The sequence below is a fragment of the Zeus faber genome, assembly GCF_960531495.2.
Source record: "Zeus faber genome assembly, chromosome: 18".
Classification (NCBI taxonomy): domain Eukaryota; kingdom Metazoa; phylum Chordata; class Actinopteri; order Zeiformes; family Zeidae; genus Zeus; species Zeus faber.
Genome location: NC_137210.1, coordinates 21948076 through 21976024, shown reverse-complemented (window position 1 = coordinate 21976024; position 27949 = coordinate 21948076). Strand labels below are relative to the sequence as shown.

General features: G+C 43.8%; 1 protein-coding gene across 1 annotated transcript; it reads left to right on the top strand.

The window, feature by feature from the left end:
- Nucleotides 1-377: 377 nt before the first annotated feature.
- On the top strand, nucleotides 378-27623 carry gpr39 (G protein-coupled receptor 39; the record flags this gene model as incomplete). Its single annotated transcript, XM_080018902.1, has 2 exons — nucleotides 378-1161; nucleotides 27154-27623. 2 exons carry the CDS (start codon nucleotides 378-380, stop codon nucleotides 27621-27623), a joined length of 1254 nt encoding a protein of 417 aa, XP_079875028.1.
- Nucleotides 27624-27949: the final 326 nt, after the last annotated feature.

Below are 27949 nucleotides of genomic sequence, written 5' to 3'. Positions count from 1 at the left end.
ACGTCGTCGTTCCCAAATGATTTTGTGAAGCGCTGAAAATGACGAACCGGACTTAGGTAGGAGCCGGGGGCCAAAACTGACAAAAACTTTTTTTTTTCTTTTTTTTTTTTCCCCCCCCTCAGTCTGTGCTCCACCCATCGACTTTTCTGACTCCGAATTTATGGTGATTTTTTTCTTTTTTCGTCTGCCGGGGCACTTTTTTCGAGGGCCGGTGAGTTTGGGATGAGGTAGAGTATGAAATATTTTGTTTTATCTTGAAACACGTTGTGTCTCTGTGGATCGGGGCCCAATCGCAGGGACCGTGCCCGGCAGAGCAGATAAGGTAAGCGAGGGACAAAAATCAATAGTTGGAAATCTCAGCTCACCACTCGGTTACCATGAACGGGGAAGCGGAGGCCGCGGAACAAAAGGACTGGAGTGAGCTCGAACCCACCTACTCAGTCAAGGTTTTTCTGACCGTCCTTTACAGCCTCATCCTGGTGATAGGCATTGTGGGAAATTCGGTCACCATCAGAGTGACGCAGGTGCTGCAGCACAACGGCTACCTGCAAAAGAACGTGACGGACCACATGGTGAGCCTGGCGTGCTCCGACCTCCTGGTGCTCCTCATCGGGATGCCCGTGGAGCTCTACAGCGCCATCTGGTATCCTTTTATGTCCGCGTCGGGCGACGTCTACTGCAAGGTCTACAACTTCCTGTTCGAGGCGTGCAGCTACGCCACCATCCTCAACGTGGCCACGCTCAGCTTCGAGCGCTACATGGCGATCTGCCACCCGTTCCGCTTCAAGGCCCTGACGGGGAGGCTCACCAGCTCCCTCATAGCCTTCGCCTGGCTGATTTCCGTGGCCGTGGCGCTGCCGCTCCTGGTCGCCACGGGTACCGAGGGCCACATTCCCGTGAGGGAGGACAAGCCCGTTCAGAATCTGACTTTCTGCACCAATCTCAGGCAGCGCTGGGTGATGTACAGGGTCAGCATCTCCTTGGCATTTGTCGTCTACATGGTGGTGTTGGTCTCCGTGGCCTTGATGTGCCGAGCCATGATCCTGGTGCTACGGAAGCCTTTGGGGTCGACCGCCGGAGGGCTGAGTGGATCGGAAGCGGCGTCCAAACACGAGAGTTCAAGGGTCAAGACGGCCAGGAAGCAGACCATCATTTTTCTGGGTAGGTGTTTGAGTTGCTTTCCCCCCCCAAGGTATTTGTTCTGTTTTGTAAGTAGTTCATGTTATTTGGAGATTGTGGTATAAATGATGAGTGTGTGTGTGTGTGTGTGTGTTATATTGCCACACTACTATTGACCTGTCTGGAAGTGTCTTGACAGACTCAATGTGTTTTACCTTTGGTGTAAAAACATCACGTTGACCCTGTACAGTGAGTGGCAGAGTGCAACAGAGATGCAAACTGCTTTTCCAGCGCTACGACTATTAAAGTGATCGATTTCATACGGTGAGCGTTTGTTTAGGGCACGTCGAAGCCAGAAGAGAAAAAGCACTGGACGTGAATCACCTTGCAGGAGTGCAGACTGTCTTGGTTAGTTTCCTAAATGTTTCACAGTGGAGGAAAACCAGGTATGTTTCTATATGCCAGGATGTCAGCGTGTTTAAAAATGTGCAACGGTGATAAATTGAAGCCGGTATTTAGACTTAACAGACACCGAATCCAAACTATTAGCGGCATATTTAATATTTAATGCTTCCCTGATTGCTGACCCCCCCCCCCCCATCATTCAATCATTTCAAAATAGGAACACTTAAAAAATGATATCAAATTAATAGACTTTCTTAATTAATTAGTAATTAATTTAATTTCTTAATTTTGTAGTGATTTAATATGCGTCATTTCATTCTTAAACCTCAAGATTGGACAAAAGTCACACAATGGATTTACTACATAAAGCATAAATAAAAATAAATAAAAACTTCAATCACTATCATCCTCATTTGTATTAAACTAGTACACGCCCGTTCAAAATGTAAGACTTTCTTAGACGTTTTAATGGCAACGTTTGACAAAATGTCAACGATTCAGGGTTAGGGTTAGGTGTTCCACAGTGGAAGGTGAAACTGCCGGTTTAAGTCGCACGCCGCGGAAAGACGCTCTTTGTGACTCGGTCGCAGAGCCCTGAAGCCCCGCCCCCTCGCCGCCTCCCTGTTCGCTGCTTGGCAAGAATTTATGAATATGTGACCCACCGCATACTTTAGCGTCATTTGGGCGGCTTTCGACTTTTTTGTTTTCGCTTCATTTGAAAGTGGAGCATCAGAGCTTCCAAACAAGGTGTCACTTGCGCAAATCAAGCAAATATTTTTAAAGCTATGACTTGTTAATGACAAGGGTGTGGCAAACCGTGTTTCTGAGATAATCACCTTCAAAGTTTCTCCAGGACTTGCTTCATTCAGCCAGCTCCCACAATGCAAACAGGGTAGCCAAAGCCACATGGCTAATTAACATACTGCTGAATGGGCCAATCACTGCTTTGTTCTTGTGTTTTAAGGGAATGTTGAACAGCGTCAACAACACACAACTAGTTTTGTTTTTAAAAAAGCTTTTTTTTAACAGTAAGAATATGCATATTTTATAAAAGTGGAATTATTTTGGAGTTTAAAAGTACGGACAACACAACAAAATGTAGAGTCTATCAATAATATGAGTCTCGTGAAATCTGAAAATCTGCACCAACCTCAACGGACTTCATCGCGTCAACAACTTCTTCAGTGTGACAACAACCTATCGTTGGTCTCCTCCGGTGGTTCTTGAAAATATTTCATTTCATCGTCACATTCAGGCTGAAATCCGCTGTTTGAAATGTTCTCGGAGAACTGACCATCATCGCGGTAAATGAAGTCCAGTACGCCCTGCTTAAACTGACTTGGATCTATCGCATTGGTCGGATTAAGGTCCACGATTTGCTGAAGATCTTCCTCCACCCGCGTCTTGTAATCCATAACAACACAGCGTTTTCACAGACAAGTGAAACCGGATCCTCGTCTTGTTTATGGAAGTGACGTCAGTGACGTCAGGATTCCGTCTTTTATGGTAGACAAAAAACGGTTTCATATTGTGACTTCACATCACGTGGAATGTGGAGGAATGATCTTCACCTGGACGCTCGCTTTAAAGGAAACGATCGATCGGCGTTGTTCAGCGCTGTTCAGCGTCTCGGGAAGTGAACTGCGTTTCCCCATGTAATCTAACGGGAATATTTAACTCCACAGTTTAACATTTTTCTACAATTTATGAATCAAACTCAGGTTTAAAAATACGTAGTTTTCCTTCAAGAAAGGTTTTTTCCAACTTATTTGGCTGCTCCTGGCCATTTTAGAAATGCGCGAGACAGCGGGTTTTGCTGCGGTGGGTCACATATTTCACGTGTCGCATGTGCAAATTGCACCAAATTCGACACTGCACGTCCCTGGGGCCCGAGCAATACACCCGCCAAGTGTGAAGTTAATCGGATGAATGGCTGTCGAGATGATCGAAGGACAGACAGACAGACAGACAGAGATTCCTTCCTATATAGTTCGATACATAAGTGACTCAAAACGAAATTTACTTTTTCAATTAAACTTGCACAAGCCGTATTTTCACTCTTTGGTAATCTGAAAAAGCCCGCTCATAGCTTTTTTTTCAAAACATATACTGCATGTCCCTTGACCCCGCAATGCTGATTATTATTATTTTTTTTTTTCCAGGTTACAGGATAATACATTATACTCAAGTGACTATTATAGCCATTCAGTGAATTATCTTTGTGAATCGTTGCATTACCCCTGCTCTTACATAACACCACATTGATAATGTGTTATTATATTTTGCTTATTAACCTTTGGCCACTCAGAGGTAGAATGAGCGGCGGAAACACTTTAATTCAGTTGAAGTGCTGCTACTGAAGAGATCATTTACTCGAGTCTAATTAAAATGAGGCGTGCAGAGTATAAATTCAATTGACTTTATGAATTCATTTACTTTTTTTTTTGTTAATTTTTTTTTTTTTATGAAGTTGCGGCTCGAGTCATCGCTTATTTGTTTGCAGAAACCCGATCTTTTTTCGTCGGACATAGACTTGAGGCTATAACGTGCGAAGACCCTCGAAGAACACGTGGGTTCTCCGCTGTCTGATTTGGTCGCCCGCCGCTCGTACGTCTCCGCGGTGCAGGTTGAGGTCGGGACGGTGTTTGGTGACCGCCGGCAGCCCAGACACGCCGGAGAAGGAGGGAGGGACAGGAGCGGCGTTACGGGCAGTGGAGCAAGTGGAATTTATCCTTTGGTTTCTCTTCATTATGCACGATAATCGCCGGAGCGTGCGGTTGATTGATTTTGTTCGGCGGACGCCAAACGTTTTTAATTGCACGGGGATAATGAAGAGCGACCGTCTGACGGCGGTTCGAAAGACAAACGGAGGAAGGGCGGTGAGGATGGTGGATGAAGGCCAGCAACGGAAAATAATGAACGTGAAGCTTTTCATCATTTCTTAGTTTTTAATGGGGTAATAATAATAATAATAATAAAATAATGTCGAGTTCAGCCGCCATGTTAACCTTGGGACGGGTATTCTTAGGGTGCTTTGGCTCTCTGTTCCGGTGTGTTTTATGACTTCTTCTTTGGGCTGCTCCCGTTAGGGGTCGCCCCAGCCGATCATCTGCCCCCAATACCTTCTGTTCTGCGCATCTCCCTCCCTTACACCAACCGCCCGCACGTCCTCCCTCACCACATCCATAAAGCTTCTCTTTGGCCTTCCTCTTTTCCTCTTGCCTGGCAGCTCCATCCTCATCATCCTTCTCCCAAAGTAGTCTCATATCTCCTACGCACTGGTTCCAGTGTAATTCTGTGATCGGACGGTGTTTGCGGATGTGGGAGGGTTTCCTGCGCTGCAACTCACGGCGGCTATCATTCTGAAGTAGGGCCACATGATTATGGCTAAAATGATAATCGTGATTATTTTAGTCAATATTGTGAGTGTGATTATTTATCATGATTATTCATCCATTTTGGGGAACAGAATTATTTTACGGCACTTTGTAAGTCAACAGGAAACTTGAATATTGCCTTCACAATAATAATGTATTATATAAACCTATAAATAAATAAACTAAGGTAAGTGGTTTAACTGACTTCAATTGTAGAGGAAATACTGTATAACAAAATTAATTGTGTGTAGAGGGCTACACCAAAAACACAAATAGACTGAAAACATTTCAAAACACAATAAACACATGTCCCTTGTATTATGTAATTGCTTTGGGTTATTGTTAGCAGTAATTGTAACTCAGGAAGTTTGTATACATTATCTCTGGGATGTGTGACAGTGATCTTCTTCGTCTTTTCCTTTCGGCTGCTCCGTGTTTATATTTTGTAGAACTTACTCTGGTGCGTGTCAGTTGTCCCCAGAAGCATCTATATTTATGATGTTCAATATGCTGCGCTTTGTTTGATACAATTGTCTTCTGGTAAAACTTTAACGGATTTATTTTCAAACATAAAGTTAATAGTAATAATATAATACCTGTCACGTTGTACCTTTTTGTATGGTTAAGAGGTTGAGTTTGTATCTTCTATTTTATTTGTTAAGGTCCAAACGCGACTATATCTGCAGGATGTACAGATTATTTACTTTGCCACACATTGATAATCGCAATCAGATGAAAAACAAGGGCATATCACACTCAGCTGAAAGTCCAGTTGGCGAGCAGGCCGATTGGACTTGGACGACGGCGTGTCAGGACCGCCCTGAAACACATTTTATTCATCTTGTCTGTGGGTGCGGCCGGTCCATGAGATCCATAGACGTGTACCTTCAGAGTATAAATACATCCACAAAACATACATTTGGCCTCCACAGTCTAACTTTCGTCAAGTCTCCAGTTTGAGTCCCTGTATTGGTCTTGCAGAAGTTAGATAGAAATGATACTGCCCTCGGATGTTTGTTTCCTTCCCATTTCATGACTAATCACCTTTGATTTATAAGCCTTCCTCATTGTTAAACAGAACAGGCAAGATGGCCAATGACATGAATGAGGTCTTTCACTTCAAACTGTTTCCACTGTGTGAGCCTTATGAGGAGCTAGTAACGGACTACACCATTGTTTATTTGTCAAATTTTTAGTGTTCCTTACTAGTATTTTATACTTCCTAAATAGGAGAAACACCTTGTTTTCCCCCCTTTTTCTTGTCCTTGTGTCACAATATGTATTTGCTTGGTTTGTGTTAGGGTGGAAGGTGACCCGATCCACACACCAAATGTCCCCTGTTCCCTTTCCCTTTCCATGGTCCATTTGAAATGGCGACGCTTCCCATAGAGCACTGAATGCAAATGGAAATAAGACAAGTTGCCTTTTAGTCTCTTTTTTTATGCCTTAAAGATGTATGTCCACAATAAAACAGTATTTCAGGCAACAATATGCATTTAGAACAAAAACAAACACAATCACACAGTGTTTGGAGTTTGTATGTTGAGGTGTGTAGTGCCCAATAATGTAATTATTTCCTAAAAATGTAATAACGCCTTAAAAAATGTAATTCAATTTGCACTTAACTTGATCGAAAATGTAATGAAACCCAATAATGTAATAACTTGACCAATAATATAATAGAATGTCCTGACTGATATTGCAATAACGTTTTTACAGATGATGTAATACCTTAAAGTACAACGTTTTAAACATAGTGCAGAGAATATTCTGGACTTATTTTTGACTTAAAGGAGCAATAGACAACTTCTTTGCTTTTACTTATCATTATAAAGTAAATGTTGATTGCATAGTGTAATGGCTACAGAACACCATCTGCGTTTATATGGGCTCACTATTAGCCTCCATATCCTATCATTATGCAATTCAGAACACCATCGGGCACGATCTACCGGTAGAATGATCGACTTACGGCAGCGCGTCACAGGAAGTGCGTCAACCAATGCGCAACCGTCAGCGGAAATGGCGGCCGTCGGAGCAATCACCTCCACGTAGCTCATAAAGCCTTCGACAATAAAAATGACTCATGAAATCCATTGAGAAATATAAATGTTATCGTGCTATTTATCCAGAAAAACCTCAGCTCCTGAAAGTTGGCGTTTGCTCCTTCAATCTCAAATTGATTGAGAGAGAAATCTGTTCGTGGGTATAGAGCGGACATCGCAGAACTTGCAGAGACAGTTTATGGATTTGGATTGTTGAGTGTATTTAGGTCGTGTGGACTACTTTTTCGGACACGTCGCGGGTACATGTAGGTCTGTGAGTCTGAGCAGGAGTCTCTTTCTTCCTTCTTTAGTCGGTTGCCAATAATGTGAGCGGAAACGGCAAAACGAGCAGAATGTTGGGACAGCGGGAAGCGCTGGTGCCTCACGGCTCCAAAGACCTGGCTTTGAATCCTAAATGCGTGAACGCCTTAAACGAGTGTAATTTGCTCAGCTTTTGGACCAATACCAGCTAATGTGTCTATTTGCAAACACTGGTTTAAGGCCGGGTGATAATGCAATATTTTAATTGATTGACTTTAATTTTACAATACGCACGATAGAAGTCGAGCTTAGTGGTGAGAAGGAGCTTTGAAGCTCGCGTTTCTCACAAGTTGGAGAAGTATTTCAGGGAGTTTCTTTTTAATTTTATTTAATTTTTTTCTTGAAAACCACATTTTTCCAACCCGCCACTGTGCACTCCACAGCATCGAGTCTGCTGCTGTAGCTTATGCACAGATTGCTATCGGATGGCACAGACCTTCATTCAAGGTTCATTTCTGGCAATATAAACTCGCTGAGTGGAATATTGATTTATCCATAAATATTGATGAGGACTCTTTGATAGTGAATCGTGTGGCTTTATGCTTGTTTATGTGGGCCATGATCTTCTGTTGACTACACCCACTACCTGTATATCACCTCCATGCCAACTCCAAATAACTTAGACGACCGCGTTGCAATCGCAAAGCTTTGTTGTCCCAGCAGAATTTGCTCACATTTATTTTAAATGTCTCCCCGCAACTGAGCAATATTTAAGATTATGATTTTACAAGAACTGCATGGGCATTTCCCATTGCGTATTCTATTCAATCCTGGCTCACCTCCGCCTTACCGGGGCATTATCATATCTATCACAGCTCCTTCCAAATTCATAACCGTTCAATATTGATAGACAACCACTAGTGATGCACTCGGAAATATAACGAATAATTCATTTTCATATTGAAATATATCTAAAATCGGAGTGCGGGAGGCAACATAGTTGGATTGCGTCAACAGTATTTGCTGTCATGCATTCAGCTTTATCGACTTCCTGATTGAAAATAGGTCCAGTGCAGGAACGATGTGAATCATCTGAAGACGAATATTAGTCACGCTGTTATTCCAGCTGTCGGATGCTGGAGACGCACTTGATTATATACAGTATGACGCATTGCATTCCATTCTAACTTTCTCTTGAAAACAGTCCGTGATGTTGTAATCACCGATGTCAATTATTCCTGGAACAAAGCACAGCGCTGTCACCGCTCCACTTTACCTTGAAATAACTTTTAATCCCATTTGGGCTCCGGGACTTTGGAGAGTAATTAAAAGCAGCGCACAGACTCATTAAGGGGCCCCCACATCATGTCTACGACAGAAGGTTAATTGCTTTAGATACCCCCTTTTCGTCACCGGGAGTGAGCATTTGTGAAATTAATAATAATTTTCTTTTCATTGCCTTCAGGTTTTGGCTCATGACCTTTTTACAGCCAGATGTAATGAAAACACTCTCCGGGGCACGTCTTTGAATAAACTGAAGGAAAGAGGTACTTCAAACTTAACACCCCCAGATAGAGAGATATTTTGTAGGATCCATGTTTTAATATAAATAATATAATATAATATAATATAATACACTTAATTTTTTTCTAACATTAGCCTTCCAGCCAAATTGAGAACAGAACCTATTTCTTCAGTTGCCTGATTAAAGTAGCCCGTTCTGCAGCTATGTGTGGACTGCCTACCACTGCATTTGTGCCACATATGTTTGTATTTAAGTACTCCCTGCTCCGCTTATAGGAAAGACATTTAAATCGGTGAAATGTTAAGACGGCTATCACCAAATAAATAACCACAGATAAGCTTATTCAAAGTGTGAGACAACATGCACATCACACACACACACAGACATGTCGATGAAATTCAAATGTACAGTCACGAAGATGGTACTGTTCCCAGAATGTTCAAAATATCCAAACTCGCCTTTCGCCACAAAACGCCACTCTGAACGATTAAAGACTGTGGACAAATAGCATTTGAATAGACAGCGCATTTTCTTCTCCATTTACAGCATGCTCGGAATTGCAGATAAGCCAGCCGTGAAGAATGACACATCAGATGTACTGCTGTCAATCATTTAAGGAATAATAGGAAGTAAATGCACTTCGATTTCTGAGGGTCAAACACTGAGCCCATTTAAACAGGCGTCAAATAAGACAAAGCACCATTCTAAATCTCCAAATGTACAGTACACTGTCAAAATCAACAGTGAGTGGATGTCATTCACAATGATGGAAATAGTATCTGCAAAACAGACTCACTTACTATTGCTTTGTTATTATGTTAAGTGTTATTCAAAATAAGCGATGAAGGTGATACATTTAGGCAATTTTAAGTTGCAATCTGAGGTGTTGTTTGGTTGGACCGGCAGTAGATCCAGCTGAACTCAATAGTCGATACGGCCAATCAATGATGGAGGCGACGCCTCTCCGACAACTGAGGTTTTCAAGATTCAAGAGGTTTATTTGTCACATACATATACATACTTTCATACATATATGCAGTGAAGTGCAATGCAACGCACCGGGTGATTACGCACAGTATGTTCTAGACTGAACACAATGGCTACCTAATTTCTACTGACTAACTAACTGATTCCTGAAATGTAATGCAGTAAGTCGAATACCATAGAATAAAATCAAATACTGTATATAGAATAAAATACAATTAGAACTCAAAGGCAATGCAAGAGTGAAGGTGCAAAATAGGAATAAAGGGAATAGACTTATGTATACGGGATAGGCTGTTATGTATATACAGATATGTCATTAAAGTGGCATGTGAATAAAGTGAGGTAGTGTGTGTGAGATATACAGTTCAGTATACAACAGTACGGCGCAGCAATATGGTAACACCAAACAGAACAGCAATACAGCACAGTATGTAGTAACCCAGAACAGTGATACAGTATGCTACATACAGTACAGTGAGGTAGTGGAGCCTTTGTGTGTGACTCAGTGAGGACCCTTGAGGTTTGAGGCTTTCGGACTTTTGCTGAGACCGTAGTATGTCTCTGGATCTCAGGAAAACAAGGCTCTAACGGGGTTGGAATGAAACAAAGCTGTAAGTGGGTCAGCTTGTGCACAACCTGCGAGACAGTAAATCAGTATCCTATGGGATACTGTGTGTAGTAGATGCGTTTGTACTCATTTGTTTGAGAATATAGTCCACCATGGGGCCTATGGGTGGGCGACCAATGGGGCCATAAAAAAAAAAGGTCAGTAACCCCCTTGTGTAAGCTACTCCCCACTCTGTCAGCCCCGTGGCGTGCACAAACCTTGGGTATTACTTCAGATCGATGGTGGATATTTATTGTGCATTGCTACAGAGGCTAAGAGCCAACCGGGGCAGCCTGGTCGGCTCTTGTAGCCCATTCCACCGATCAGCTGGACAAGCCAGATAAACCCGGGAGAGGAATTGTCCCGGAGATGTACGAGCCCCGCTAGGTAGGTTGATTAATGAACACCGCCCGCGCTCCCTCCCATCGTCCCTCATCAAAACACACCCCCCGCCGGCCACCCACCGCTTTGAATGACAGCTGCACGGTTTAATGATGCTCTCCGGAGCTCGTCGCCCCCTCGGCAGGCAGCGCCGCCAACGGCGGGCCCGCCCACGAGGGAAGCGACAGGCGGCACTCAGTGAGTTGCGCGCGGGGGACGGTCCTGAGGATGGGGGGGGATCAGGAATAACAGATTACGATGTGGGTCTGAGGAGGATTCGCCTGATTCGCTTTGCCCTACGATATCGCAGATCTGATAGGTGTAACTCATAGCGCCCAGGCGACGACAACGGCCAATGATAATCTCATTAAAGTGACGTGATCTAATTTCGAACATATTTTACGGTGTTAATGTTCACCATTACGTTTTCGAAAGATTGAATGTTGTACAGGGTTAGGTTTTTAAACCGAATCTATGTATCACAAATTATCGATAATAAGGACGGGTGGTAACCTAAATACAATTCAGCTTATTGAGGGCTTTAATTACCGTCAGATCTATCTATGAAAATTCAGTTCATGTCTTGGTGTTTCCCTGTTGAGAACTCAGCCACAGTGATGGTTCCAGGCTAAATGCTTCTGTGCTGTAAGCCTTGAGACTCCATGAGTAACTGTACACAATTTTGCCTTCAGTCCACAAGATCTCAGACCGTGGTCCCTTGGGAAGGCTGCAGGAGACAGGGGGCACTCATTATTTTCACTGTCAGGGCACAGGGACTTGTTTCCATAGGACCTTCCAGATTTTTTTGTTGCTGTTGTTTTTTTGCATGAGAGGCTGAGTCGTGGTCATGATATGTTGAATCACAGTGAAACGCCAAATCTGGCTCGATCCAGCAGTCAGTCACGAAAGATCAGTTAAGAACCACTTTATAGAACAATAAAGTTGGCCAATCTTATATCGCCAAAGAACCACTTAAAGTGGTATTCCATGAGCTCGTCTGCGTTGGGTGGATTACACTGCAAGTCCCAGAATTACACATGAAAATGCAAGGTTTCTTTTCAACATGTTTTCAGCATTAGAGGTTCACTTTATTTCCTCCCAAGTTTGACTTCTTCTGATGGATTAATTTGGAAAACAAAAAGAAAAAAAAGAAACAAAACAGAAAGCATCAAGTGAATTTCAGGAATTGTATGTTTCAGTGCTCGAGGTGGTGTTAAAACACTTCACCACACTTTAAACCACCACAGTTTTAAAGACTTTTACGGATGTCTACAAACGGCCCTAGCAGAGCTAGAAGCGAGGGCTGCAACTGCGTTCAGGTAATGTAATTTGCCTGAGATTGTGGAACTGTTTTTATTCCTAAATGAGCAGACATTTTGTATTTTTATACGTGGCTGAGGGTGAGCCTGCAGGCGCTAAGCTGAACAGGTGGAGATGAAGGAGATGTTTTTCAAATGTGGGAACCGGCGCTCCATGGAGCTTTGCTTCAATCAAAACAAACAACAGTTTGTTTTATGTGGTTCACTCTGAAAAAGCAATTAAAAAAGGAAGTGAGGAGAGGGGATATGCCCTCTGGTTTCACTGTTCGCGTTGTATGTGATTTATTTATTTTTTTGTAATGAAAGAATGGAATCCGAATAAAGAAAATCCCAACTGAATAACCGAACACGAATGATTAAATGATGGGCATTTTCGTGGAGAATTGATGTTCTCATATTCCATCTCTATCAATGCAGTTTCCATACAGCAGCGCCATTAAAACATTTTACCCAAGCTAAATTAGTTTCTATGCAAGGGCCTTGCTGTGTCTAATGCAGAGCTCAGACTTTGGGACTCTGGCCTGATTTTCCGCTCGGCAACAGGTTTTGGGGATGGCCGATCAAAGTCCAAGATCAGAGGAAAATCATTGCGCGCTCCCGAGCTGCCGCTTCCCAGCGTGTGGTGTGAACGCAATCTGACTGCTTACCGATAGATATCTAGCAGCTTTAATATCTGGTCGTGTCGGGATGGAGTCGGGTGTGACGCAACGAGCTACAGCCAATGAGGGCAGACACGGGGGGGAGTCGAGAAGGAGAGACGGGAGTGCACGGAGCAGTGGCCAGAAACGCACAGCATACCTATTTTACTTTTCTTCTCTAGGTTTTTACTATATTTCTTATTAGAATTCTGCTTTTATTACATTTTTTTTGTTTCAATGATCAAGAATATAATAAAATTCTGTCCCGCGCACGGGATCGCGTCATTTCCGGCGTCACTTCTCGTGAGTGTTTTCGCCGGGAAAACGTAGTTTGTAGACCCGACGGACTCATTGGGAGAGATCTCGTCATGTGTGACCCCCCCCCCTCCCCTTGTTGCAGATCAGCCCCGTCGTGGGAAAATCACAACGACTTCAAGATTCCCGATCACAAGACAGAGAGTCGTGTAGTGCGAACGGTGCAGCGATCTGACGGCTTTGAAAAGGCGTGACTGCAGAGGTCTCAGATGCCTTTTCTCGTCAAAGCAGTTGATATTTATTTATTTATTTTTATTCACAAATATCTTGATCATCGCTAATTGTTCCATGACACCACTCTTATCCAAAAGACGTACAAAGCCCGAGCTCGAGGCAAAGCAAGGTCTCGCCTCAAGGTTCTCGGAGGTAAGTCCTTAGTCGGACGGGACCTCTGCCCCCTCGGATTTGAGGCTACAATCCTCCGGCAAGGCTGTCCGTGTCACCGGCAAATAGAGGAGAAACGAACGCTTTACCAGAAGGTTAAAGCTAAAAGTTACTTACACATCATTACGAGGTGCGGAGACCAGATGGCCGTCCGCGGCGGAGCGCGACCGGAACCAAACCCAGTTTAACCGCTAATTGATGCATCGCTAAATAAACCGGGGGCTGTTATCAGGTTTGTACTCGGCGCCGCGGAGCTCTCCCTCGTGTCAACAAACCCGTCGTGTGGCTGCGCTGCAACGTCTAATCCTGAAGCTGAAACCCCTTTTATTTTTTCCCTTTCAGTTTTTTTTGTCGGATCTCATGGTCAAGACCCAAACACTGCAAACTACTCTCAGATCCTTCTTCCTCCAACCCTAACCCTTACTCCGAGGTGTGATGCCACCTGCATATAAGGACCTACCCCTATTTCCAATCGCCGCTCTCCTGTGAGAGGCCCAGCAGCCGAAGCAAAGGTCGCGCCCAGAACATCAGTGGAAAAGAGTAATTGAGACGTGCTCCTCGGCCGGGCTGGTGGTCGTCCAGACGCCCCGTTCCGTAAAGGAAGCGCTGAGCCTTCCTTCCAGTCGAAACCCAGGACAAATAAATAAATAAATAAATAAATACGAACGAAAGTGATGCCAGCCCCCCCCTGAACTTCGCCGGCATTAGTGTGATTGATACAAACCTGCTGCTCACGATTCCCGGGAAGGTCAGCGGGAGCGCGTGTCATTTGCAGTGATTGGTGTGCCCGTCCTGAGAGCCTCGCTCTCCTCCCGCGGCTGAATTTATAGAAAATAAGCAATTTAGGGAGTGCATTGCCATACGCGACCTTCAACTGTGACGGGAGAACGGGAGATAGAGAGATCTGAGTTAAAATATTACCACTTAAGACACACTTTCTGACGTTGTGAAAGAAGCAAATTAATCCTTCCTCACACTCCGAAGCAGTACCCGACTTTTGTCAGTCTGATCGGATTCGGCTTTTCGATGCCAGTATTTCGACTACTCGGCGCAGGTGCGACCAGTATTTTTCATGTAGCGAGTTAACAACGAGCAATCTTTCAAAACATCTAGCAGAAGTGCGTCACAGGGCATCGGTGCATTTTTAGACCGACATAACAATCCCTTAACGTTACATTAAATGTTGTTTGACGAAACATCAAATCCGATCAGAAAACAAGGAAAGCGGTCCCGATCGCCCCCCTCTGCATGCATAATGCACGGAAAATGAAGAAGTGGTATTTCCGCTCTTTATTTGTTTTCGTTTTTCTCTGAGAAAACAAAAACAACGATACAGTTAGAGTACTGTTAAAGTGCCGGCTCAATTAGCAGTGTCGGTAAGAGTACTCGTACCGTTAAAATCTTAACGATACCCATCCCTATGAGTCGTGCCCCGCTCCCACACTGTTTTAGTTGTTTTATTCTGAGGAACGGTGCACGGCTCTCCGCCATCTCAGAGCCATCGGTCTCCGACTGATGATTGGACTCATTGACTTTCAGGGGGCAGCCCTAGACACAATATTATTTATTATTTCTATCAAAAATAAAATCGAAAATTGTCAGTCCGTTTATGGAAAGTAGTTGAAATGAGAAAAGAAATGTCCATACCCGTGCAAATAGATTCACACTTCTTCACACCGAGACGTGTGAAGGAGTGTGAATCTATTTGCATGGATTACACAAAATATTGTGAATAATTACATCTTTGTCCCTTTGCCATGACAATAGAAAACTCTATTTGTGCGAAACCGACGCGTAAATAACCTTCACAGGGGCGGTCTGAACTTCCCCGGTTCAGATGTGTAAATTACATTTTGTGAAATTCATATTGGCTAAAATAGTTTCTTGGATAGATAGGTAGATAAATAGAGGGATAGGTTTGTTTCAGAAGAAGTGCTTGGGAGAAAAATGTATTTAAATGACTCGGTATAAATGACACTTTTCAATTAATACATTTGTCAGGTTAAAGTTACAATCTTTAGGGTAAGTATGGATGGATAGATGGATGGATAGATATATAGATATATAGATAGATAGATAGATATCTGAACACATACTTGAAATGTAAATTATCTTGCTAAATGATAGCTGAAAGACAAGCTTAGAAACAGTTGTTAACAGACCCATGTCAAAACACATTTACACATATTTTACCACACTTGTTCTAGTTGAGTTGAGGTTTGCCCTGCAGGAAAACATGCAGATGCTTGAAACTTTATATGTTCTATCTGAGGTGGCCTGCGATAACATAAGAAACTTTATTGTCATTTTACTGCTGTACAAGGCAAAAACGCAACAAAATTCCTATGGCGCTCCCTGAAATTAAAACAATATTACATGATATAACAATAAAAAAAGGTGTGCAAATAAACAATAAACAGCATACAATTTAGCAGCAACACAGATACAAGTAGGGAATAATGCACGGTAGAGAGTTCAGTGGTGGCCTTGGCAGCTTTGGGGAAGAAGCTGTTTTTGCAGTCTTGTGGTGCGTGCATGTATTGTCCTGTACCGCCTGCCAGAGGGGAGTGGTTTTGAAGAAGTGGTGAGCAGGTTGGGTTGGGTCACGGATGATGTTCGAGGCCCTGCCCCGACATCGGGCCGGGTAGATGTCCTCGGCTGCTGGCAGCTGTCACCCAATGATTCTTTTTGGGCCATCTTGATGACCCTCTGCAGAGCTTTCTGGTCCTTCCTGGTGCAGCTGTGCATGCCACGCTGTGTAACAGTACATCAGGATACTCTTTACTGTGCACCGGTAAAAGTTGACTGGAAGGTTCTGCGGCAGCCTGGCTTTCCTTAGCTCCTCAGAATATAGAGGCGTTGTTGTGCCTCCCCGATAACGCTGGAGGTGTGTATGGCCTCAGGGATTAAAAACTGGAGACATTAATGGGTGGAGAGGGCATACAGGAGAGGGCTCAGCACACAACCCTGGGGAGCACCACAGAGTCCAGTTGCAAAGGGTTGCGTTCAGGCCCAGGCTGTAGAGCTGGAACTTAAGTCCAAGAAGAGCCTCCTGACGTACGTGTTCGGTCTTTCCAGGTGATCCGGGGCGGTATGGAGGGCGAAGCTGATCACATCCTCTGTTGATCTGTTTGCCCTGTAGGCAAACTAGTGCTGGTCAAAAGTGGCAGCGACGGTACGTTTGATGTGGTCCAAAATCAGTCTCTCGAAGCATTTGGCGATCACCGGGGTGAGTGCGATCGGGCCATAGTCGTTCAGGCAACGCACATTTTTTTGCTTGGGGATGGGCGCAATGGTTGCACATTTGAGGCAGGTCGGAGAGACCTGAAGACCTCTGCTGACTGTTCGCCACATGCCCATGCCCAATAATGCCCTGGCGACGTGTGTCAGTCCACGGTGATCTGGTGGCGGTCTATCCGTTTCCCTATTGTTATCTCTGTCGAAGCTAGCAAGGAGCATATAAAGGTCCTCTGCCAGTGAGGGCTTTCTGCTTACAGTCAGGCTGTCCTTAATGGTATAAACTGTGATTGCCTGTACGCCTTGCCACATGCGTTGGGAGTCATTCTTGTTAAAAAAAACTCTTAGATCCTGAGTTTGTAGTTGTGTTTGGCTGCTTTAATGCCTTGTTTGAGATTAGCTCTGGCTAGACTATAGGCTGCAGTGTCATTAGCTCTGTAAGCAGCATCTCTAAGCCATAGCAGATTCCTGACCTTTTTGTTCATCCAGGGTTTCTGGTTAGGGAACACCCCGATTTCCTAAACAGCGGTGGTATTTTCTGTGCAAAAGTTAATATAGGACAGTACCAAGGATGTGTCAAAAGACTCCAGTCTGTGCTCTGAAAGCAGTCCTGTTGTCATGACACTGCTGCCTCAGGCCAAACTCTAACCACTCTGCTCATTTGTTTAACTCTGCTAATGAGTGGCGTGTAAGCTGGCAACATTAATAAAGAAAGGTCCTAGGTGGGTGCACGGCACAGCACGGCCCTATATGCATTGTTTACGCCGGTGTAAACATGGTCTAATGGGTTTTTCCCCGTGGATGGGAGTTGTGTTGCTTGCTAATAGCTGAGTGTACAAGCTCCATTAGCATGCGGTGGTATGTAAACCGCTATCACAAAAACAACGGAGAGAGGGCCTGCATCACCATATGTTCCAGATCTGGTGTGCAAAGTCTGCCCGTGACAGTTGTGTCCAGCACCAAAGCGTTGTTTAGATATACTGTAGACAAAGTTCTGTCTGCGCGGTACAGTGAGCGTCCTCCTGGTTCCACGGCAGCATCGGGAACGTCCCGGCTCAGCCATGTCTCGGTCAGTTTGTGATGTTAAAGTCCCAGGCATGTCAAGTTGTTCTGTTTGGCTAAAGATTAGGTGTTCATCTCATGCCATGCTGCATGCTCCTGTATGTATTTAACCAAATATACGAATGCATGCAGTTTGGAGTTATTTCTTTAAATGTGTGTAGCTGCTCACACCGTCGAGTGCTGCTGAAGTTTCTAACTCCCTCATGTTCTCCCGTGCTTCCGTTATCAGAAGAGCTCACAGCGATAACGCTGGCTCCTCCACACACCCTGGGATCGTTGTACGCGGCGGAGCCGCCTTTAAACATTTTGATGCAGAGATTTGGCTTTTTTCTTTTTTTCTTTGCAAATCTAGAACGTGACAGAAAACTGTTCCAGGTGGAGGCTCAATGTTCTACTGTGTGGTCGACATTACAATTCCCTTTTCCTCTCTTGTTCTCCACTAGTCTGGAGGAGCAGACGACTGCTAACCTCAACCGGTTGATATTGTGTTCTTTGTTCACAATAGGACAATGTGTCGCCTAGAGAACGTTAAATCGGATGGTTCGGCCTAAGCTGCCTGAAACTGTTCAATTTATATTCTGGATAATACTGTATGTCTGAGCAACATCCACGGCATCCACATTACAGCCTGAAGGCTGGCAGTGTGTTGAGATTTTGGGAAAGAGGCCGTGTTTCCACAGCATACAGATTGAACTGCTTTTAGATTTAATAAAAAAATATATACGTATAAGAATAATGTTGTTGTTTTTTGGCTTTTCTTTTTTTGAATGCATAAAAGGAAGTTTCCTATGTTAATATATTCAGATGAATCTTAATGTTGAGTTGTTTATTTATTAAATGAACAGATCTGATCATGCATTTAACATGTCAATGTGCTTTATTTTGACAGTTCAGTCAAAGATTAAAAAAAACTATATAAGATATTCCGAAGCTAAAATTGTTTCTAATTTTGGCAAATAGAAAACATTATTCAAACTCATTTCAATGAGGGCATGATTTCCCCTTACCAAACTCATGATCCTCATTCGACCTTCCGTTGAAGTATCGACTCTTCTCGTCTCTCGGTGGGAACGGTGTTTTTACGCTTATCGGCCGCTTTGGTGGTCAAGCTCTCCGTTCGGTAAGGATGCTTGAAGACGGATGTGCTCATCGACTCAAAGGTCATTTCAAAGCTTGTCGGAGTGGCCTCGAGGCATAATCCTCGGATTCAAACTTGGCAAACTTTCATATCGGGAGTGGATTGTTGTGGAGGGTGCGGTTACAAAGGTGCAGTACTGAATGCGTCTGCTTTCAAAAGATGACAAAAAAATGTATCATACTTTACATAATGTTCTATACCATACATGGCTTTATATTTCAAAAATATCTTATTTATCAATAAAAATTGATGTACAATGTTTGAATGTTGGTAGATGGAAGGGATGGAGAAAGCCTCTCCTCCGCGTCTCACCGGCCTCGTATAGGCGAAACCACAACTTAGACCGCTAGATTTGATGCTGCTGTACCCCGGGTAAGAATTGAGAAACTAAATCAAGGGATTGCAATTACAGCAAAGACAGGGAATTAATTGCCTTAATAATCTGCTTTAATTGCCTCGGAATTAGTCGACCCTTATAATTTTCCCGTTGCAGGGGGCCGTAGCCGGTCCTGGTGAGTGCGAGGCCCCCTGCCCGCGTGTTTACGTGCTTGGAGACTCGGCCGCGAGAGCGTCAAGTCAGAGAACGGCTCTCGCTTTGCAGGTGCATCTGTTGTGACGGCGGCTGATGTGAAAGCAGTAATAATATTAGTAATAATAAAGATTTATAAACAACATAACCCCCCATGCGCAAATAGCGGACTGGCAAGTCGGCTTGAATAGACTCGTCCTTCTGCTCGGTGCTGACGCGGCTCCAATTTTCCAGGTGACTGCCTTGACTGTAATCAATGAGCTGCCACAGCGGGTTGTACGCACCTCAACAAATCCTTCTAAAAGGCTGTGCGACCATTTCTAACACCGCAAACCAAACAAGAAATGGATGACGCTAAAGCCTGAGATGTCACAGCCCGGCCCCTGGGCATTAGCCGCCGCGTTGCAAAACGCAGTTTAACAACTTTCATTTTTCTTCCGACGAGCAAAACATTTTGCCGAGCGAGTGAGAGATACTCAAGTGTCAATAACCCTTCCACAGGATGCAATCAGGGGCATCGCTCCAGGCATAGCGGCTCAATATCTTGTTAAAGGGATGCGCCGTTTTGTTTTTGTTTTTATGTTGTTGTTGTCGTTGTTGTATTTTTCTCTATTTCACCCAGATTGAGACGAGGAGGTCGGCACCAATTTCATCCCTGCGTGTTCGGTACTGAGACGGTGACGGGCTGCGTGCTTACTGTGTGAGCTCAATGCATGGCTGCAGAGGGGATCAACTAGCCTAGCTCCTTTGAAATTAGGGAAACGCGCCTTCCAAGAAAAGGGTTATTTAAGCGATACATCCTGCGTCCTCATGATGATTTGAAATAAGAACATGAAAATAGAAATTGCCTGCATTCGGAGGTGTTTTTCCATGCATAACTGCTCATCCCGCCACGATTATTACCTGCAAAGCGTCGCTTCAAGTGAGTCGGGGGTTGCCAGGTATGAAGTGTAACGGCTTGCATCAGAACGCCACTGTCAACAAACTCAGCTATCTGAACTGGCAACCCGACGGCAATAACATGCTCAGTTCCACAGGCGGTTTCACGGATCGTCAGGGGAGAATGACTTTAGTTCTTGAGACTTTTCCTCGCACAAACAAGTTTATTTTCACATCGTTCAATTAATTCAATCTTCAATGCACCGTTCAAACTTTTTAGAGGAGCCCAGTGCGTTGTTTTATTCAAAGTGCCACGAGTGCACGTGGTCTGCTCTTCAGTGTGGGAGTGGAAGGTGCACTGAAATACTAAAAGGAAAACCCACATTAAGTTAAAAGTGAAACAACAGTTTGTCAAAGTCTACATTTTTTGCTCATTATTATAACAATTAGAAGGCACATAATCCGTTTGGAAGGGTCCGGTTTATTTATCATCAATTATTTACCAAACCCCATATAGAGAGAGAGAACGAGCTGTGGGAACACTGATTAAGAGATTTATATATTCATGCAAAGTATGAGATTATGGGGCTCAGCCTCCGCCTCTCTCCTTCCACTCTTCTCTTCCTCTGTTCCACCCTTCAGCACGCTCTCCCCCTCCCCTCCATCTGTCTGCATCACATTTGGTATTCCACACTTGTTCCTCCCTTCTTTGTTCTCTCCTTTGACTCATCTTTTTTTTTTCTCTCTTTTCGTCGTTCTTGTCCGCGCTCTTTTCATCCCTTTGCCCTCTGACTATAAACATCAGGCTTGTCTCGCCGCGCTCTCTCGCCCTCACCCTCTCTCTCTCTCTCTCGCTCTCTCTCTCTCGCTCTCTCGCCCTCCCAGACTACAATTTGTTTCACTCTGATCGATGTTGGCCCGCTCCAAAGTAAATGTAATGAACGTTAAGAACGTGTATTTTATTGTGTTTTCGACACTTGGCTTTATTGAACACCACATCGCGGGCGTACTACCAAGGATGGGATTCTTTTATCATTATTATTGTTGGCGTTTTTTTTTGTCGTTTCTTTTTCTTCAAAAAAGTGAAAGTAATTCCCTAACAGCCACTGTTTGCGTTGTCAAAAAAAAGACCGGGCGTTGTTATTAGTTTTATTGTGTTGCGATATTAAGCGATTTGGTGATATTTCAGGCCCAAAACCGGTTATGTAACAGTGGCTGTGGGAGACTCTACCCCCCCATACGGGTTCAGGGAGGGAGACGGGCAGACTATCGGGCAGTGGGGTGCTAGCACGCCGGGGTTTTTTTCTTTTAATTAAAACGCACAAACGAAAGGCTCGCCGGCCGTCATCAGGGTCCGGGTCCATGTGGCTCGCGATCTTCTTCCGCAGTCGGTGGCCGTCGCCCCCACGGACCGGGTCTCGACCACCTCCCCCTCGTCTGCCACAGTCACGATAAGTGGTGTGCTTCCCTCGGGGTGACCGCCGCGTGGTTTCACTGAACCGGTATCCGCTTAGAACTTGCGTTGTTTCGGGGAAGCTGGACCGACCTCTCTGCTGAGAGGGAACGAGCCGAGCTTCCCTCTCGACGCCCCGGCCAAACAGTCGTGGCGAAGACTGTGTAACGGATTCTTGCGGATCCATTAAATGGGGAACCTCCGGTTGAGAGGAACTCGCAAGGTCAGCGGGGCTGAACAGTGTGAGGGACGCCTCTCGAGGCTCGATGCTCGATGCTCGTGCTTTTACTGAAGCAGCAAGTGAGAGATGATGTCACAGATAGAATACAATAGACCATTGGTTTACAATCTATCCCTAGACCCTGTTTATCTGGTCTGAGTATGTTGGTTGTTGGAGGACATGTTTGGTTCAGGGTCTTCTCCAGAATAATTTAGGAACTGTGAAGACAGTAAATTCAGCTAAGTATGTGGTCATTTTAGGCTATTTAATTCCTCAACTGTCAGTAGGAAATAAACAAAGATGTATTTTACGGGCATTTAGGGGATTATTCATTCATTCATTTCCTGGTTGGGTTCGGGGTTAAAAAAATGGCTCATGATTTTTGCCAATTCAACATCAACAACAAGTAATTTCTCCCACTCTCTCCCTCCTAAATGCACACATAAACAGTATATGTATGTGTGGATGTATAAAAATGTACTGTGTATATACAATATACAAAGAAGGACATGTGTGTATATGGGTGGGTTACTGTGTATCTATGTGGGTGGGTTACTGTGTGGGTGGGTGGCTTCTAAAGTTGAAGAAAACCTTCCCATTCAAACAAATTGGTTTCAATTTTTCTTCTTTGTTTTGTTCTACGATAAGGTAAAAATAAAAAATCCAACGCTGCCATTGCAATGGCGTGGATTCCATGACCATTCTCAATCTAATTTACTGGAGAAAATCTCCCAATGGAAATGCATTGGTTTGAATTTTGTTCAAAAAGCGCTCAAAAAGTCAGACGATCGTGCTCCGACATGAGTCGATAGATAAATCTTCTGACTATGAGCACAAATAAGCGTGAGACCTGGTTGCAAATGAACCACCAATTTGTTGCAAAAAAATAAAAAAATAAAAATCATCCCAAAATCATAATTCCCCGAAGATAAAATTAGGGCCCTGGATCTTTTTATTTTTATTTTTATTTGAATACATTTCAGGAGACTGAGAATCTTTTCGCCCCCACACTTCCAAATGAGGTTGCATTATTGAACCTTAGTTACAAACCAATTAAGGTGTGAAACCCTTCCCTCATGCTTGCTACAGGAAGTAATTAACATGTGCAGATCGGAATTACTGTAATGTTTTGTTATGTTTATACTGTGTTATTTTAGGAACTTCCTCATTTATCACAAAATCGTGAACAAATCATGCACAAAACTGTACTCATGTCAACTAATCCACTAATTACAAGGTGCACAAACACTTCAGTGCACAGCGGTACCACATAATACATCTGTATCTCTGTGAAATAATGAGTATAATTCAAGATAAGTTTGGAATTCTTGTCGCTACTTACTCGTAACCCCAAACCCCCCAAAAAATATATATATAAAAATCACTTAAAAATAATGAGAAGCTGGTTTCATCCGCGTGGGACAAAAAAAACATTTGTTGAAATTCGACCATGGATATCAGGCGGACGCTGCGCCACGGCGATGTCTTTCTGCAAGGGGTAACTGTGCTGTAACTACGGTGGGAACCGTGCAGCATCGTAGAAGCCCGAAAAAGAACATGATCTGCTCCTCAGCAGCCGCTGTGAGAGTTGCCGCGGATGCAGCGACGGGCGTCTTTTGATGCCAAACACCAATTAGAGGCGCGGTTGGCCGGCTGTCTTCCGCTCGGGCTGAACCCCTTCACTTGTTTTTAACATTTAACTTTGTGAGGTCGACGGAGCAGCTCAAAAACGCTGCGTGGGAGCCCTGTGGTGTCAGCCAGACGTTCGCTCTGGCGCCGGAATCCAAATCCAAAAGGCCGGGGAAGGTTATGCTGAGCGGAGTTAGGCGCGAGGGATTAAAAAAGTGTAAATAAAATAAATATACTGAATGAACGAACCCTTTTCCAGCTCTTAACTAAGGATGACATGTTTCCCTTTAAGCATATGTTGTCCAGAGGTAGATCTGCAATGGATTAAAAAAAAAAAACAAAACAAAAATATATATATATATATATATATATATATATATATATATACATACACTACCCACAAAAAATTAAGGGACATTCGGCTTTCGGGGGTGAAATTTCGGGATGAAGATAAAATGCACTATAACCTTTACAGGTGAACTTCTCTAACCCTTTGAATGCACATGTTCAACTGTTCAATGTTTGAGTACTTTTTGCACAACTTGCTGTTCTCTAACAAGGAGCTGAACGGCAAAATTCACAACAGGTGTTTGATCCATGAATCGACCAATGCATTTCCTGGTTCAATTAGAATTGGTATTTAAACAGTCCTCTTCATCATGCTGTTCACATTTTGACATCATGAGACCAAGACGACACCTAACAACTGATCAACATTAGCTCACCATTGTGAGGCTTCAAACAGGATGTTCTCAGAGGGAAGTGGCCACTGAGCTTAGAGTGTCACAGAGTGTCATCAGCAGCTTGCAACAGAGATACAGAGAGACTGGAAGAGTCACAGAAAGGCATAGAAGTGGACGTCCTTTGGCCACATCCCACACTGATGACTGCTTCATTGTTTACAGTGCCCTGCGGAACCGGATGATGAATGCCACTCAACTCCAGGCGCATTTAAGAGAGAGGCACCCAAGTGTCACGTCAGACCATTCAAAACCGTTTACATCAGCGTGGTCTGCGTGCTAGACGACCTGCAAGGGTACCTGACCACGCCACCAGGTGCAGGCATCATCGTCTTGCACGGGCCAGGAAGCATTTACACTGGACGAGGGACCAGTGGCCTCAGTGCTGTTCTCTGATGAAAGTCGATTCACGTTGAGCAGAAATGATGGGCGCCAACGATGTTGGAGAGGTCAAGCGCTATGCATCAGCCACTGTTGTCACCAGACGAGCCTTTGGTGGTGGTGGTGTTACAGTGTGGGCAGGTGTGTCTAGTCAATACAGAACTGCCCTACACTTTGTGAATGGTACAGTGACAAGCCCATACTACCTGAATAACATCATTAATCCAGTCATTGTGCCCCTGCATGAACAACACAGGCCTCATTTCATCTTCATGGACGACAATGCTCCAGCTCATCGAGGTGGCATCATTAGGGAACGGCTGCTGGAGACTGGGGCACCTCAAATGGAGTGGCCTGCACTTTCTCCAGACCTGAATCCCATAGAAAACCTATGGGATCAGTTGAGTGGCCGTGTAGAGGTTCGTAACTCTGTGCCCCAGAACCTCAATGACCTGAGGACCGCCCTTCAAGAAGAGTGGGGGGCCAGGCCTCAGCAGACAATAAGTCGACTTGTGAACAGCATGAGACGTCGTTGTCAAGCTGTAATTGATGCTCAAGGGCACATGAGAAATTATTGAGACATTGACATATTTTGTTGTGCTAAACCCACCACTGTTGTTGGCTTTTGTTTCAATAAATTGTTTGCGATGTGGAAATCACCATTGCATGCTCCTACTTAAATGCCCTACTTTCATGATATAATATCACTGTAACGTGAACTTTTTACATTTTCCATAAATTTCACCCGAAAGCCAAATATCCCAAACTTTTTGTGAGTAGTATGTATATATATATATATATATGTATATATATAAAATTCTTATTTTATTTTTTATTTATTTATTTTTATTTTTTGAGGAGGGGTGGTGATGTTTCCCTGTCCCTCTGATTTCTTTATGCTTCTGGTCAATTTCCTTTTCCCCCGACTTTCCCCGACAAGGGGGAATCTTTGAATTCACATTCCGTCTCTTCCAGACGCTCGGAGTTGGGCTGAGATGATGAATGCAGCCTACCTCATTTTAATAAAACCAGTGTTTCCACTATTGACATAATCTGCTGCTAATCCTCAACAAATACCAACAAAACAAACTTTGGGATGGATTTATTTCTGCTTGCGGACGGCTGAGATTAGCGGAGTCAGCGAGACGGTTGCCACGTACATCGCTTCTAAATGGAATCAGAACGTCGGCGGATCAGTGGAGCAGTGATTAGGAGATAGAGGAGGGAACGAAGGTTGTGCTCGCCGATTTTTCCTCTTTGCCCATCGTCTCCACTCAGCTCCCACTCAAAGAGTTTATTACAAATTAAGTTGTGTCCCCACTCTGTCGGCAACGCCGCTAAATTATAAATGGCCCTCGGGGCGACTCTTGAGGTTAAATCCGATCAAACCGTCTTTTCATTTTTCTTTTTTTTTTATTTGAACCTCTTCACACCGCACTCGACACCTCGTGTCAACATTTCCCACTTCAAAATGGCTCCTGTGTTCGCTTCTGTCAAAAAGAAAAACTCTTCTCTGATATTAGACTTTAAAATGTGCCTGCATTATTCAAAAGTAATTTCCCAGCATGCTATTCCCTGCCCGCACAGTTTGCCGTGCACACACTTCGTGAAGGAGTGTGTGAAGTGGAGGCTGAGAGAGCACAGTGTGATCCGCCGTACGGAAATGGATAAACAGCAGGTAACGAGGAAGGCGGGACGCCGGCGACTCAGACGGGATAATTTGGATAATTCGGTGGTTGCAGACGCTCCGAACTAACCTTGACGGCCCAAGTTTCCGAAACCCACGGTCGACGTTTCACTGTCGTTCACCGTGTTCGTCATCAGACTCCTTCAACGTGGGGCTTTGTCAAGCGGCCATGCCCTTTGTCACCATTGCGGGTTCAGACCTCGCCTGGACATGCACTGGTTCCCATGGTGTTCGTGAAACATCATGACCATTTATCATTTGTTTACGCTGCTTAATCTTTCTTTATTTCTTTCCCTCTTTTTTTTTTATCATTTTTAATAATATTTATATAATTTATAACTTTTTCTCCCTTTCTATCTTTCTTTGTTTTTTATTTCTTTCTTTTTATAATTTGTATAATTTTTATATCATATTCTACCCTTTTGTCTTGTTCTTTCTTTTTTTCTTCATTTTAACATTTTATTTATAATTCCTTTTAATCATTTATTCTTTCTTTCTTTCTTTTTTTAAAACATTTTTTATGTTTTTTTTATAATTTCTCTAACCTTCTTTCTTTATTTCTTAAATAATTTTTTATATTTGTCTTATTTTGTTTCACCTTTTCTTTCTTTATTTATTTTTTATATTTGTTTTATAATTACTCTAACCTTTTCTTTCTTTATTTTTTCAAGTGAGTTTCATATCTGTTTTATGACTTCTTTAACCTTTTAAATATTTATTTAATTTTTTATTAGTATTTTTTTTATTTTTTATTATTTGTTTGATCTTTTGTTTGCACTCTGTTTCACTTTATCATTTTCATCATTTGTTTGCCTCTTTCTTCCCTCCCTCCCAGGTCTCATAGTGGGAGCCCTCATGGTGTGCTGGCTTCCGAACCAGATCCGGCGGCTGATGACGGCGGCCGTCCCCAAGTCGGACTGGACCATGACGTTCTACCGCAGCTACGTCAAGCTCCACCCTGTGGCCGACACCTTCTTCTACCTCAGCTCCGTGCTCAACCCCTTCCTGTACAACCTCTCCTCCAAGCAGTTCCGGGAGGTCTCCGCTCAGGTGCTGTGCTGCCGGCTGCAGATCAAGCACATCAACAAGCGCACGGTGATGAGCGCGGCGGCGGCGTCCACTCGCTCCCGCAAGCCGCTGATGTCGCTGCACCGCGACCGCTCCAGCCGGGACGGGGCGAAGAAGAACCCTGTGACATTTACAACCTTTCAGGGTAACTGTGACTCTGGAGTGGGCTCCAGCGTCCAGGAGACACTGACTCTGAGCGAAACGTCGAACAACGTACCCCCGGAGACGGAAATATAACTGGGAATGAAGTGTTTAATGCAACGCAAGGGAATCACTGTCGTCCAAAAACATGACGTGAAATGTTTCATCCATGAGCGCCCGCCTCGCCCTTCCTGAAGATGTGACTGTTCTTTACACACATTAAACACTGCAAACAAGGTTCACCGACGCTTCATCGTACTGATTTGACATAATCGGCGTGACAGACTCATTGGGACGACTACTCATCCTGTTGGGGCATATTACATTTTCATCATTATTGGGGGAAAAATTCATATGGTTGTTGCAGATTTTCCCCTGTTATAAAAATAAATAAATAAATAAATACATAAAATCTTTCTAAT